This window comes from Falco rusticolus, chromosome 11, assembly GCF_015220075.1.
Source record: "Falco rusticolus isolate bFalRus1 chromosome 11, bFalRus1.pri, whole genome shotgun sequence".
Taxonomy (NCBI): Eukaryota; Metazoa; Chordata; class Aves; order Falconiformes; family Falconidae; genus Falco; species Falco rusticolus.
The window spans coordinates 31,452,838-31,465,757 of NC_051197.1; the positions used below are offsets into that span (position 1 = coordinate 31,452,838).

General features: G+C 43.5%; 1 protein-coding gene across 5 annotated transcripts in view; it reads left to right on the plus strand.

Moving 5' to 3' along the window:
* Positions 1–12,864, plus strand: part of SWT1 (SWT1 RNA endoribonuclease homolog) — a 43,968-nt gene extending 31,104 nt beyond the window's left edge. For 3 of the 5 annotated variants that reach the window (XM_037403944.1, XM_037403943.1, XM_037403946.1), the window contains 3 exons: positions 1,493–1,559; positions 2,449–2,513; positions 9,783–12,864. In XM_037403944.1, the coding sequence (XP_037259841.1) occupies positions 1,493–1,559; positions 2,449–2,513; positions 9,783–9,888 (238 nt within the window). In that variant the 3' untranslated portion in view covers positions 9,889–12,864. Of the gene's footprint in view, positions 1–1,492; positions 1,560–2,448; positions 2,514–2,952; positions 4,757–7,921; positions 8,701–9,782 lie in introns of those variants that run through there. The other 2 variants (XM_037403945.1, XM_037403947.1) reach the window with 2 other exon arrangements.
* Positions 12,865–12,920: the final 56 nt, after the last annotated feature.

Here is a 12,920-nt window from a genome sequence, read left to right on the forward strand (position 1 = left end):
TTTTACGCTGTCAAAGCTGATAGCTTTCTCACTGAGGTAGCAGTTGAAGGCTTTGAGGTATTTTTAGGAGAACTAGCCAACTGGTTCTCTTGCTGACTTTTAGTTGGCAGGTTAACAGTTTTAGTTTAAGAAGAAAATTCTGCATGCGTCTTCTTATGAAGGGGGAAAGAGTGTGTGACTAATTTTTGTAACAGTAATAATTCCCGTGTAGAATCATGATGAAAATAAGCAGTGGACTTACTAGTTACAATAAATCCTGTGGTGTGCCAAGGTCTCCTAGCCTGTTGAAAGTACAGGGTCTTTTTTAACTGAGATTTTTAACTTACTGTTAGTTTTCTGTTTTTTTCAATTCCTAATTAATTCATTTATAAAGGCTTACAGCTTGCAAGGGGAGGGAGGGGAGAATTTGGGCACTTTCCCATGGGAAAGTAAATAGAGCTTCCCAAAAAAGATGGGTGTTTTCAATTTTTTTTTCCCTAAACCCAGTCATTTTCTTAATAGTTATTTCCATACTTAAACTATAACATAAGGCAGAATTTTATCAGCACTTTTTAATGTGTGTAAAGTGTTATATGGTTTTTAATGTAGATTTTAATGTACATTTTCCAGTGTTTATAGGGTTCCATTTTTCCCTAGTGAATGCAAATTAAGTTACACTGAGACATAACTGAATTATATCTGCTTAAACAGATTAGGATAATTAATGTTTTGAGAGAATCACTTCCTTATTGCATTATTTCTGGAGCTTTGTGGGAAAGGGTGTACATCTCTCAGAACTTTATGACACCTTACAGAGACCAAAGCTCATGCTTTCTTCCACGGAAGGTATCTCCACTTGTAACGTGGAGAACAAGGACTAGATTTTGGGGAAGACTGAAATGTCACTGGCTGCTGCATGCATTTCTGTCTGAATAAAATACCACTATTTCACATGATACTAGGTTCTTCATAAAGACACCTCTCTTCAGCTGTCAAATCCCATTTTCACTTCACAGTATTGGGTGGGAATTCATTATTATTACAAGTAGCAAAAATGGTATGTAAATTGTAGCATTTGAGCTGTACATTAGCATATTGGAGGGAATAAAAAAAGTTAAAACTTTAGCTAGTGTGGGAAAATTTTGTATTGCATGTCACTTTTCTGTTGCTCTGCATTAGTACATCAGGCTTTGCTTATGTGAAACAAAAGGCTTTTAATTATTACTGGGTTTCTTCCTGTCTGTGTAGTGAAGTTGCTCATAAAAACATCAGTTGAATTTTTAATGAGGAAAAACCTTCATAGAAAGTCCTTACAGAAATAATAAGCTCATTTAATTCTTTCAGAGGAGTGGAAGGGAAAATTCTTCAAAGATCATAATTTCCTTTTTGTTTAAAGAATGTAATTATATTTTTTTTTTTCCCCATGGAGCATTTCTGACTTCTTTTAAATTTAACTTTTCCATAGAATCATTTTATACTTGATTAAAAAAAATCCAAAACTTTTCTTTTTCAGAATTTTGACCCCAACTAGTAGTTTCCAAGATATTTGGACCCTCTATAACTTCCTCATAAGCAACGAGGTATGAAGTTTTCTTTAATGTTTTGGCAGAAACACTTCAGAAACAGTTTTTTATTTGAAGTAGTTACGAGGTTAGCCATCTCGTCATTGTGTTTCCACTAAGCTAGAATTTTGAAGATTTATTCATTAGGCTTTGGACATAAAAATGTGTATTTTTGGTTGGCATCTACCAAAAGTTACTAGAATCTCTATTGGTATTTGAGTTGCTTGCATGACTTTCTGACCGCTCGTTTGTTGTGAATGACTCGCTGTCAGGAGTATAAAGGCTTGAAGCTGAGGTGACCAAAACATTCCTAATCTAGTTATTTTAAGAAGAGGGAGAGTACGTTGCATTACGTAGTTCTATGGGGAATTTTGACTGCAGTTTGAGAAAAAAAGATAAATTGAAATTACCAGTTACTCATGGAGTTTTAACTAATTTGTGCTGAAAGGTTTTAAGAAGAGAAATTGCATTGTATGTTTGTAGTAAAAGAGCAGTATTTTTCCATTTAGTATGTTACGTGTTTCAGATTTGCAGTCCCCTCCTGTACAGGAAAATATATTTGGGTTTGGGGCTTGTACATGTATTTATGGAATTAACACAAGTCAGAACTTCATTTGCTATAGAACTTTAGGGTAAATGAAGAGGGGAGAAAGAACTATACAAAGTATTTTAGAGTTGTGCAGAAATGGTTAGAAAATGGAGTGATGCCTATCACTCCCATTATATAAAATCATGATTATTAATTTGTAATATTTAATTTTATAATACATAGCATGACTTGTGTATATATCAACTTGAGAGCCTCTTAGGTAATACATTAGCCATATCTGTTACACTAGCTCTATAATTTTAATTGGGGTGTGATACTTGATAAATTACTGTGTTAATTCTTTGCTCTTTGTTTTAGATGAACAACAGTATAAAATTCACTGCTGAGGAGCTTTATGAGTGTGTTTCGCAGAAGATATACCGGTAAGCCAATTACTGACCACATCAGATGGGTTTTGAGACAGCATTTTAGCATGTACTGTATTAACCAAAGGTGCCATAAGAGAAATAGTTTGGATAAATAAAAAATTGTCATTTGTAAGAGGGGCATAGGGAAGATGAATGGGAATGTTTCCTTCCCCCCCTCCCCTCAGCTTTTTTAATGACCTACCATTCCAGCAGAGTAGGAGAGGACAGAAATTAAATTAGAGATGAGCCATTAGCATCTCCACAGTGATTTTCAGCTGTTTGAGGCAAGATGTTGGTTCCTCTGTCCTCTACTGGTTTTGAATTCACGGCTTAGTGGCAGACAGAGCTGGTATAGGTCAGCATTCATTGTAAGGTAGGTTAGAGCATGCAACTGTATTTAAATGAATTTGATTATAACTGAAATTCTGTTCTGGTGAGGTATTTCTTGTAACAGAACTTGTTATTATGAGAACTTCGCTTAAATCAGCAGAGGAAAAAACCCTGCAATTCTCAAGGTGATTCAAGTGACCGAACTGTAGCATGAAAGCTGGGCACATCTGCAGTTACTGTGCTACATCGTGGCCTTCCTTATTAAAGTCATAAATTAAGCCATTGTATGTTACTAAGCCTTTTTAAAGTACAGTTAGAAAAAAAGAGAAAAAAAATGTTAAGATTCCAAGTACCTGTTCACATTTTCAGAGGTTTTTTACAGTTTGGTCACAGGAAAAAAATGTTCTCTTGTACAGCTGAGGTAAAGGCCTTGAAAACATTGATCTAAAAATGAGTGTCATGCAAGCCTTACAGTTCTTCACGGTAAAGTTTCTGGTTCATAAAAGGTTTATTTCTGAATTTGTGTAATTGAGGGCTTGTAAACCCAGGTTCTGTGAGGTTTTTAAAATGCCATAATGTTTTTAATAGATCTTAGGTGCGTAATAAGACATGTAATTTTTTTTTTTTTATGTTGCTGTTGTATGGGTATGGATTAACTGTAAAACTTGCCAGGATACGAAGCGTGGTTCCATCAGCTGTGGAAAAGGCTTGCAGGTTATTTTAATCTGAGTACGTAGACTATTCTAAAAAGCTTTCCTTTGCCTGGATTGATACTGGTTTCCCAAATCTCTGAGTTTGAAAGTGCACATTGCTAGGTCGGGAGAAAAGTTATGCAGGGAGGGAGAGATTCAGTCTATGTAACAGCAGAGAAAAGTAGTTTTGAAACTTAACTGTCTTGAGTTGATGGCCAGCATTTCTGTGGTTCTCACACTTTCAGACATTTCTGGACATCTCCATCATTGTATGAAATCTACAGCGTACGTACAGCCTTTGGTACTGTGCTAAGGGTAGCAGGGGAACTGCTGCTTCTTGGTGTTTGAAAGATGTGCCTAGGTCCATATTTTATCAGAAAGCCTGAGAACTTGGACCATTTTTGTGAATTCTGTATGCCACGGTAGATTTCATGGACAAAACCAATGTTCTCGCCAGAACTTTGATTTTGCTGGGTGAGCAATGCAGGGGGAGGGTGACATCTTTGTTGCATCTAAGTTATGTCCTTTGAAAACATACAAAGCAAACGAAGCAAAGATTAAGATCTGTTGCTATAAATTCAATCCACAGGTTTTCAAAGTACTGCTTAGGTCTAATTGTTGTTCGTAGTTATTACAACAATGAAACTATTTGGTATTTCAGAAGTGAAATAAAATATGACTCCACCCAGTAAAGTAGAGTTGCTAAATGAGGTTTTAAAAGCACTCAATTAAAAAGAGATGTACCAAGAGCGAAGGCATAGAGAAGGAGACTGCTTTAAGGCAGGCTGAATTACTTGTGCTTTGGCAGAAACACGCTGAACAAAATGTTTCCCTTTGCTTCAATTACCAGCGAACGTTTTTGCTTCAACCTGCCTTCTGAATTCTTTGGGAGATAAATTCCTGTCTAGAACATTTGTACTCTGACTGTTCCTTTTTCAGGATGCACCAAAGATACTCTTGTCTTCAATTTTTGATCCAAAGGGTTTCTTCTTATTTGAGGAAAGAAAAGGACTACTTGGAGTCAAGGCTACAGGCACGATTCTCACTGCTTTTGTATCCCTAAGTGGTACTATAGGCTTTGGTATCACAGTAGTATTTAGAAGATGCCAACCAAGGACGAGGCTCAAGATCTTTAGGAGTATAAACGGAACAAAAAGATTGACCCTGCCCCAGAGATCTGCTGTGACAATTTCTTGCATCTTCAACAAATTCACAAAATAAGTTTTTTCCATTAGAAACGCTTACGTGACTTTTGTAAATTTATTTTTTTTCCCTGAACTTGCCTGCATAGTCACCTGGTAGATTCCAGTCTTCCCCTCTTAGATTGGAGAAGTGTTGACCTAAGACCTCTGCTTTTTCGGCGGGGTTCCCCCCCTCGTTGCTTCCACATATCCCCTGTCTTTGTATTGGTAGAGCCTGAGATGTGGCGAGAGCGAAGCCCTGAAACAAGGCACAAAATGTCCATCGTACTGAGCCAGATCTGTCACAGTAACGTCCCTGTTAGGATGCGAGGGAGGGAACGGGATTACAGAAAGGGCAGGCCTGGCTGCTCGTTTCTTCCTTCGTATGGATTCTTCAGGCTTCATGAAGCAGTTTTATGAAAATCCTAGCCTGGTGGGGGGGTTTCTTAATTGATAGGAAGTTTTCTGCCTTCTGAACAGTGGGAACACACCCCAGCCCTGAGCCGCTTCAGCGGAATTAGGTGGATTGAGGGAGGGTTAGCTCGAGGGAGGGTTAGCTCGAGGGAGGGTTAGCTCAAGGCCTTGTTTCTTCCTCCCTCCCTCCCCATTCGAGCGCGCGCTGTGGGCAGCAGGGCTGCTGGCTTGCAGGAAGAGTTTCAGAGAGGTCACTGTAGTTTTTATGGCAAGCAGCTAATGTGAGGTTACCTGTTGAGTACTTTTCAAGGCTTTTCAGTTTTCCCTGTTGAGTGGTGAAGAGTTGTTATCATTTAATAAATGACAATTTGATGTAAAGGGTAAGTAGTAGAAAGAATTTTTCAGGCTTTGGTTTGCAATCCTATGATCTTGTCTGAACTAAGAAAACATGTTGTTTGGAGGCCTGGGCATCTAAGTAGATCACTTGAAAGTTATGTGTGACTTTCACACCCTTTTTTTGCTGTTCCACCTGGTCCATCTACTTTACAGTAAACTAGCGAAGGAGGTGGGGGTCACTGTGTTAGCAGGGGTTGGGAAGACGCCAATGCCTTGGGGTCAGAACGGGCACTGGCCCAGCGGTACCGGCGTGCTCCGTCCCTGCGGGCAGGCGTTCCCGGGCCAGCCAGGGAGGGCAGACCTGCCAGCCGTGGGGCCGTGTCGTGTGTGGGGTGGTCAGAGCAACAGCTTGGTTTATCGTCCTGACACAGGCTGTAGAGATGAAGCCTGGCGGCCACCCTCCCTGAGTACCATGCGTGGTTTGCAACCCTTACCCCTTTTCCTGCTCATCGCCAGTCCTTCTCAGTGCCTGTGTCCATCCCTTTCTGCTGGCCTGGCGCAGCGTGCTGTCCCACACTGGTCCCACATTTCAGTGGAAGTTACCTGCAATCCAGTATGCACCAGTGTGTTTTTGAGGGCGCAGAAACAGTCTCTTTTGACCTGTAACATTATTTCTAGTTACTGTAGTAACTACATTTGAATTAACCTGTTGCATTGTTGCGAGGTATAAAACTGTGTGCTGTACCATGCTATTTACCATTTTAACCATCACTCAGTGGCCACTAGCATGATACAGGGAAAATTTTAATTGAGATAAAGATAATGAAATATTCGTGTCTCAAACAAGATCCTTTTCTGCACTAGTTTTTAAGAGCTCTTCTTGGAAACTGTCAAGGCACTCACTGATGCAGAGGTTTGATAGTTTGTATTGCTGAGGTGTCCCCATGTTCACTCTTGTCCCGTACGCAGACCGACAGCCCGAGTGGGCACACTGTGCGCTTACTACTGGCTGCCCAGTAGCGCCGAACTCTGCCGTGTCGAAACTGAGTCGAGGCACAGGTGTCGCTGATGAATGGCACTCATTCATCGGGAGAATGGATGTTTGTTCGTCAGGGTAGCTGTGCCAGTGCTATAGGTTATTGCTGGAGAAACGTTACACATTTAGACTGCTTTTGGTGATAGGATTCATCTCCTGCTCTCTTGGGCTGATCTGCCAAGCTTTTGGTGGCTGTGAGAGCAAAAAACACTGGGGGAAGGTATGGTGTGTGTCCTTTTAAAGGCATCCCTTGGTTTGAATTCTATTTAAAAAATACATATTGTATTGGGTTTGTGTGGCAATGGTAGCAGGGGGTACAGGGGTGGCTTCTGAGAGAAGATTCCAGAAGCTTCCCCCGTGCCCAGTGGAGCCCATGCCGGCCGGCTCCCAGACAGACCCGCGGCTGGCCCAGGCCGAGCCCCTCGGTGCCGGTGGACAATGGCTGATTGAGGCAGAGAGTGCCAACAGCTGAGAGCAGCAGCGCTGGCACCCGGGGCGGGGGGGCCGGGGGGCTCCAGGCCCGGAGCAGAGATGCCCCCAGCCCTTGGGGTGAGGAGCCGGGGACTAGGGCCGTGCCCGTGGGGAGAGGAGCCCGTGCCGGGGGCTGGGGGCAGTTCTGACCCCACGGGGGCCCAGGCTGGAGCTGGCTGTGCCCGGGGGGCTGCACCCCGCGGGGGGGACCCAGGCTGGGGCAGCGTGTGATGAGCCCCCCGAGGGGCAGCAGTGGCAGGGACAGCGGGAGGGGGTGTGTGTGTGTGTAACAAATTAAGCTGATTTCCCCAAGTCTGTTTTGTCCCCGACAGCAACTGCTGAGTGATCTCCCTGCCCCCCCGCACCCCACCAGCCTTTCCTTACATTTCCCCCCCCCCCGGCCCAGCTGAGGAGGGGGGGGATGGAGCAGGTTTGGTGGGGACCTGGCATCCAGCCTGGGTCAGGCCACCACCTATACATATTAAAAGAAACTGATCAAGGGGGGGAACCCAACCCAACCTAACAAATCCAGCTGCTGAGTATAGATCGGTATCAATACAGGTGTAAAGAAAATAATGTGTGTAAATTTGTGCTCAGCATAGTTAAAAAAACTAAAAATTACTTCAGAGGCTGGTCTGGTAGCCCTCAGGCTGCACTCATGTCACTTAACCCTGCATTTTTTTTCCTGGTTTGGAGGAGTATCTTTCCAAAGGCCTTTTGCGAAAGGATCTTTTGGAAAAGCAAAGTTACAGGATGGTTTCTGTGTAATCAGCTGTAGATTCCTCTTCTGAAACAAAAGTCTAAATAATACATCATTGTAGTCAAGAGATGTATTTTTGTGTGTAAATACATTATATGTAACTATATGAAAGACAGCTTGAAATGAACCTTCCCTATTCTGTTAAGAAAGCTGATGTAAGTGACTTTTCAATGCCGATTTTTTTTTAAAAACTACCTTTACAGAATACAACGGAAAGCAAAGAGGAGCTCTGCCTGTTTGCCGGGTTGCAGGTTGGCCGTTTGAAAGTGTTCATATGAAATCCTTGGGGTTTGCAGCTTTGGAGCGGAAGTCACTGCTACTTCTTGAATTTTATGGAAATTGCCTTTCTGATTACACCATAACTGCATAGTTTATCTTCTGTGATATCCCTTTTTAGTTCAGAATTGTGTTGCGTTGTATTTTGAGTCAGGACCACTGGGTTCAAGTTTTGTAGCCACTTTCCTAACAGAAAAGCACCGAATAATGCCTAGTAGCTGCTGGTTCTCAGAGGTTACGTTTGGTTGCAAATACCAGAGAAGAGCCTGCAGGAAGGACCCACGGGTAATGTGTGGGGCAGTTGCTGTTCCATCGGGGCGGGGCGGTCCCTTGAGCGCAGAGGGGCCGCTGTGAGGGTGCGAGCAGACGGGAGGGATGTGTAATGCCGGGCAGAGTGCGTGCGCCTTTGCCCCCAGGCGGGTGAAGGGGAATATTTGCCTCTTGCACATCATGCTCATATGAGCAAGAACATAAAAAATTGTGCTAATTATTTAAAATAACAATTTTTACATATGCACGAGGTCATTTTTTAAACTCTTAAAATTCAACTGCCTTATCCGTGGTTGATTTTTTTTTTTTCCCCTCTCTTCCCAAGTGCAACAGCAAATGTGCTTGCCAAATACTCAAGTACAGGATTGAGGGTTTTGGTATTTTTCTTGCCGTTTACCATTTAACCAATTTTATCATCTAATTCCAAGTTCAAACAGAAAAACAAGAGCAGGTATTTTGGCAATTTTACAGCTGGGAAAAAGGCAAACTGCGCAGGGAAGACGGGTCACACTGTGAGCAAATAAAACTGCAGCAGACTTGCAGTGGTTCAGTGTCTGCATGGGGTTTTTATTTAACGAGACACGGGGAAACAACATCCTGGATCTGGTCACGTTGCCAACATTTATGAAAGCACTCTGAGGGATGGAGGCTTTGTTTCGCTTGCTTTCAGAACACTGAAATTGGAAAGGCTTTTCATGTGTTGAACTAGAGTGGCTGCAATTTAAACATTCAACACCGTTTGCCAGCCTGCCATATGTTCCAGAACAGGAATCACAGTGGTTACTGTAAATGCATGCTTAGGGGCCTTCTTATTTCCAAAAAAATGTTTCTTCCAGTGTTTTTTTTTTCTCAGCGCAGGTGTCCCATATCGAATGTGTGACTGTACGGCCCTTTATGACTAGCTAATTCAAACAATATTTAACTTGTCTGAGCATATACTTGTAAAATGTTTTCTCTGGTGACACTGCACAGATTATTAGAAGAATTACAGATGTTGGGCAAGCCGGGAGGAACAGGGCTAGCTGCAACTGGTAAAGGTTGAAGTGAGATTATCCCAGAAGCCTAAAATCAGTCTCTGACTGTGTTGTAACTGTGGATGGAACTTGTTTCTATCTGCAGCACATAAACCTGTAGGAAACGTATAGTTGACTTGCAGCTTAAACACATTCAGTAAAAAACAGTAATGTTTTATATCTGAAGGCTTGGTTCTGGGTTGAGAAGACTCGAGTCATGCCTGCTGTGGGGCTTTTAGATTGTTTCTTTTTAAAGATTTAATTGCAGGATGCAGCTGGGAACACATAATGGTTAGCCAGCTCTGGCATAAACTTGATCTTTTGCTGTAATAAAGATAAAAATGTGCCTGAATTTCCAGAGGTACTGAGTACTCTCTGGTTTTGAGAGTTAAAGTGTGGTGTTAGAATCCCTTTGAATTTTGTTTTAAAAGAATATTCAGAAAGATTCCCGTCTATAAAATGGGTCCATTGTGTCTTGATAACCTCTGTATCTTCTGTTCCCCAGGGAAAGGTTGGAAGTTGGATGTTGCCAGCTGGCCCAGCTGGAGCACACAATTAAGCAGTGTCACGCATCAGTTCACATGGAGGCCAAGAACAGGGGCTGGCTGTGACTTCTGGGTCAAGGTTTGGAGCTGCGGTGTTCATCCCCTGCATTCTCCTTGTCTAAGCGGAGCCGAACTCCTCTGGGGTCTGTCATGTGAGAAGCCAAAAAAACCTTCCAAAATATTTTTCTCAATGGTGCTGTTTTCATATTTGAGTTGAAGGAAAAAAAACCCAACTGGTTACCTATGTGCGTTAATGTCAGGATGTCTGCGAAGAATTGCAAGGGACTAGAACTTGTTGTCTCAAGTGAGGGACTCTGGATGGATCCAGCTGGTTTGGTGCACAGCAGATGTGCTGGGCTGGTGGTGTCAATTCCAGCAGTTGACGTGAGGAGCTAGATCTGGCGATGGTGGTGAGGGAAGATCCATGTAAAGCATTTGTTTCGCTGATACTTTAGAAGTGACAAGCGAGGTGGGGAAAAAAACAACGTATATAGTGACACCCAGGGGTCTGAAAGGACAGAAGGGCAGGCAGATGCCCGGTATGCTTGCTGCCCCTATGGGCGTGGAGGACTGCAGTGCAGGTGCAATGTGTGTATCCTGTGTAGTGAACTGTAAGGCTTAAGAGAGGAAATAGAACTGGGGGAGAAATGGATTGATGCTCTTTTTTAGTAACAAAACAAAAAAACACCACATTGTGCAGGTGTCTTTGTCCTGGGCCTCTTTTCAGACAAAAAGGATCTTTCTCCTTTGTTACAACACCTACTGAATCCCCATGCTGTGGCAGCCGGTGAGCAGCACTCTTGAAGAACTCCTCACCCTTCTCTTCTGCTACCTGCCCTTGTAAAGGCACAAGCGGTTGTCCTCTTTGGGTTACACAGTGACTTTTCTCGCCTTTGCTCTCCAGGCAGCATCTCTGTGTGAGCATCCTCTTTGTTGCTTTCCCAAACTGCTTTTAAGTCCGTGACACTTCCTAAAAGCCATTTTCAGTGCTGCTGTGGCCTTTAAAGCTACCTCTTCTATGTATGTATTTGTACAGAGCTGAGATGACTGGCAAAGGTCTAGAAGTGTTTTATTTTCGTATTAACTTTTGGATGTATTTGTAAAAATCTTTCTTGTAAAAATGCAATTTATTATTATGGTAAACAGCAGTTAATTCTACATGGCAGTTTCTTTGAAGAGCTGTGTTTCCGCGTGGCCCGGTTGCAGGGGGTGCGAGCTTGGTGCAGTTCTTGCTCCCAGACGCTTGAAAGGCAGGGAAGGGGCTGGGGGGGTTGCTGGGGCAGAGCTCGCGTGACGGGCTGTGTCCGTTCGTGCTGTTACCCCCCAGGCGTGGGGCAAGCACCTGCACTTGCTTAGGTGCTTGCTAAGGTAACCTTACGGTGGCAGGGAGTCTTTCCCTGTTGGAATGCTCCCAGCTTTACAGCTGGGAATCACCCTTCATTCCTCTGGCCTGGCCTGGGGTTCCTGCCCCCTCAGCGGGACGGCCTGGGGCTCTGGGCCACAACTCCAGCAGAGGCCTGCTGCCGGGGCGGTGGGACAGCCCTAGGGAGCACAGAGGAGGACGCGCCCTGGCCCTGGCACCATCCCTGGTGTAGCCTGTGTTTCCTGAAGCTGCTTGATGAATGCTGCAGCCCACAGCTGGACAGGCACAATGAAGCTCCTTACAGCAGGAGCAGCTGGTTTGTTGCAGCGGCGTTGTGCGCTTTTTTCCTTCCCCTTTCCTCAGCGTGCCCTTGGAGCGCCACACTCCAGTTTGCACAGAGCCTTTAGTAAACTGATCCTGAGAGCAGCCTGGAAGTAGGTAAATCTCCCCGAGGGAACAGCAGTGGTTCCCTAGGAGCCCGCACTGGCTGCATGCTGCAGGCCCTTCCCCCTCCAGAAATGTGTAACTCTCAAACTGCAGGAGCTGGACGCAGCCCTTCCCCCTCCCTGTTCCTGCCCCCGGGGAGGCAGTTAGCCACCCTACCTCCGTTGTCTGGTAGCTTCATCCATTCCCAATGTTTGTTTTAATATTACAAATGCCTGTTTGTAACCTGTCTCGTTAAAGAAGAGGACACAGACACGTCACTGCCATGCTGTGGTACACGGGTTTCCCACAAGGTACCTTTAATGTGTTTGCGGCGGCAGCAAGCAGGCAGTGCGCGTTTGGCACCAGCAGTTAATGTGCAGCACTACACATGAGACACCAAGTCATCCTAACCAGTGTTTAGCCATATGAATAGAGAAAGTGAACTAAAACATAGTACTATGAGCACATACAAAATCAAGTTATTTGTGTTCTATCACACTTCCAAGTGGTAGTATTAGAAAAATAAACTTAAGACAGTTACTAACCAGATGAATACATTTTTGTTGCCAACGGGCAAGAGTTTAAAAACCATGAGAAAACCCCCACACTGAAGTTTTTGTTTTACAAAGGTTAGCTCGCCCATAGTAACAAAACTGCTGTACAGAAAGCACCCTCCGCTTTTTTTGTCAAAATATGTGGAGCCAAAATCATTTTCCCATCCTAGAAAGTCACAGCTATGTTATGTTCAGAAACTCCATTCAGCTCGAGCACAGATGTTGCATACTAAGTGACGAGAGTGCAGCAGAGGCAGAAGCCCAGCAGCTCACACACAGTGGGCAGGCAGTTGGCCCGCTCGGTCTCCATGAACTCCAAGGTTGTCTCTTTGCTTCAATAACCATTTCTCTGCCATCTTCATGTCAACAGGTAAAATACTCTGCTGAGTATATAAAAACTGTTATAAAAAGGCAATCATAAAAGATAAGGTATTGGCAGGCATGTCAGCTTCTTTTAATAAAAAAAATAGCCATTATATCTATTTAAATAAGGCTTCTTGTTACAGATTGTTCCAGTTACTGAAGGAAAACAAGGCCTGATGAAAAAAAACTATCCCCCGTAACCCTTACACTTCCCGCCCGAAGAACACATCCTACAGGAGAAGTCATTTAATGTGCAGTGACAAAACGAACACTGGGGGAAGCTCCTGAAATGATATGCCAGGTCTAGTTTCTCTTGCATTATCTTCAAAATCTTTTTTAAAAAAAAAAACCCTAACCCAAAGTTCTAGAATACACAAAAACCCCTTCATCTC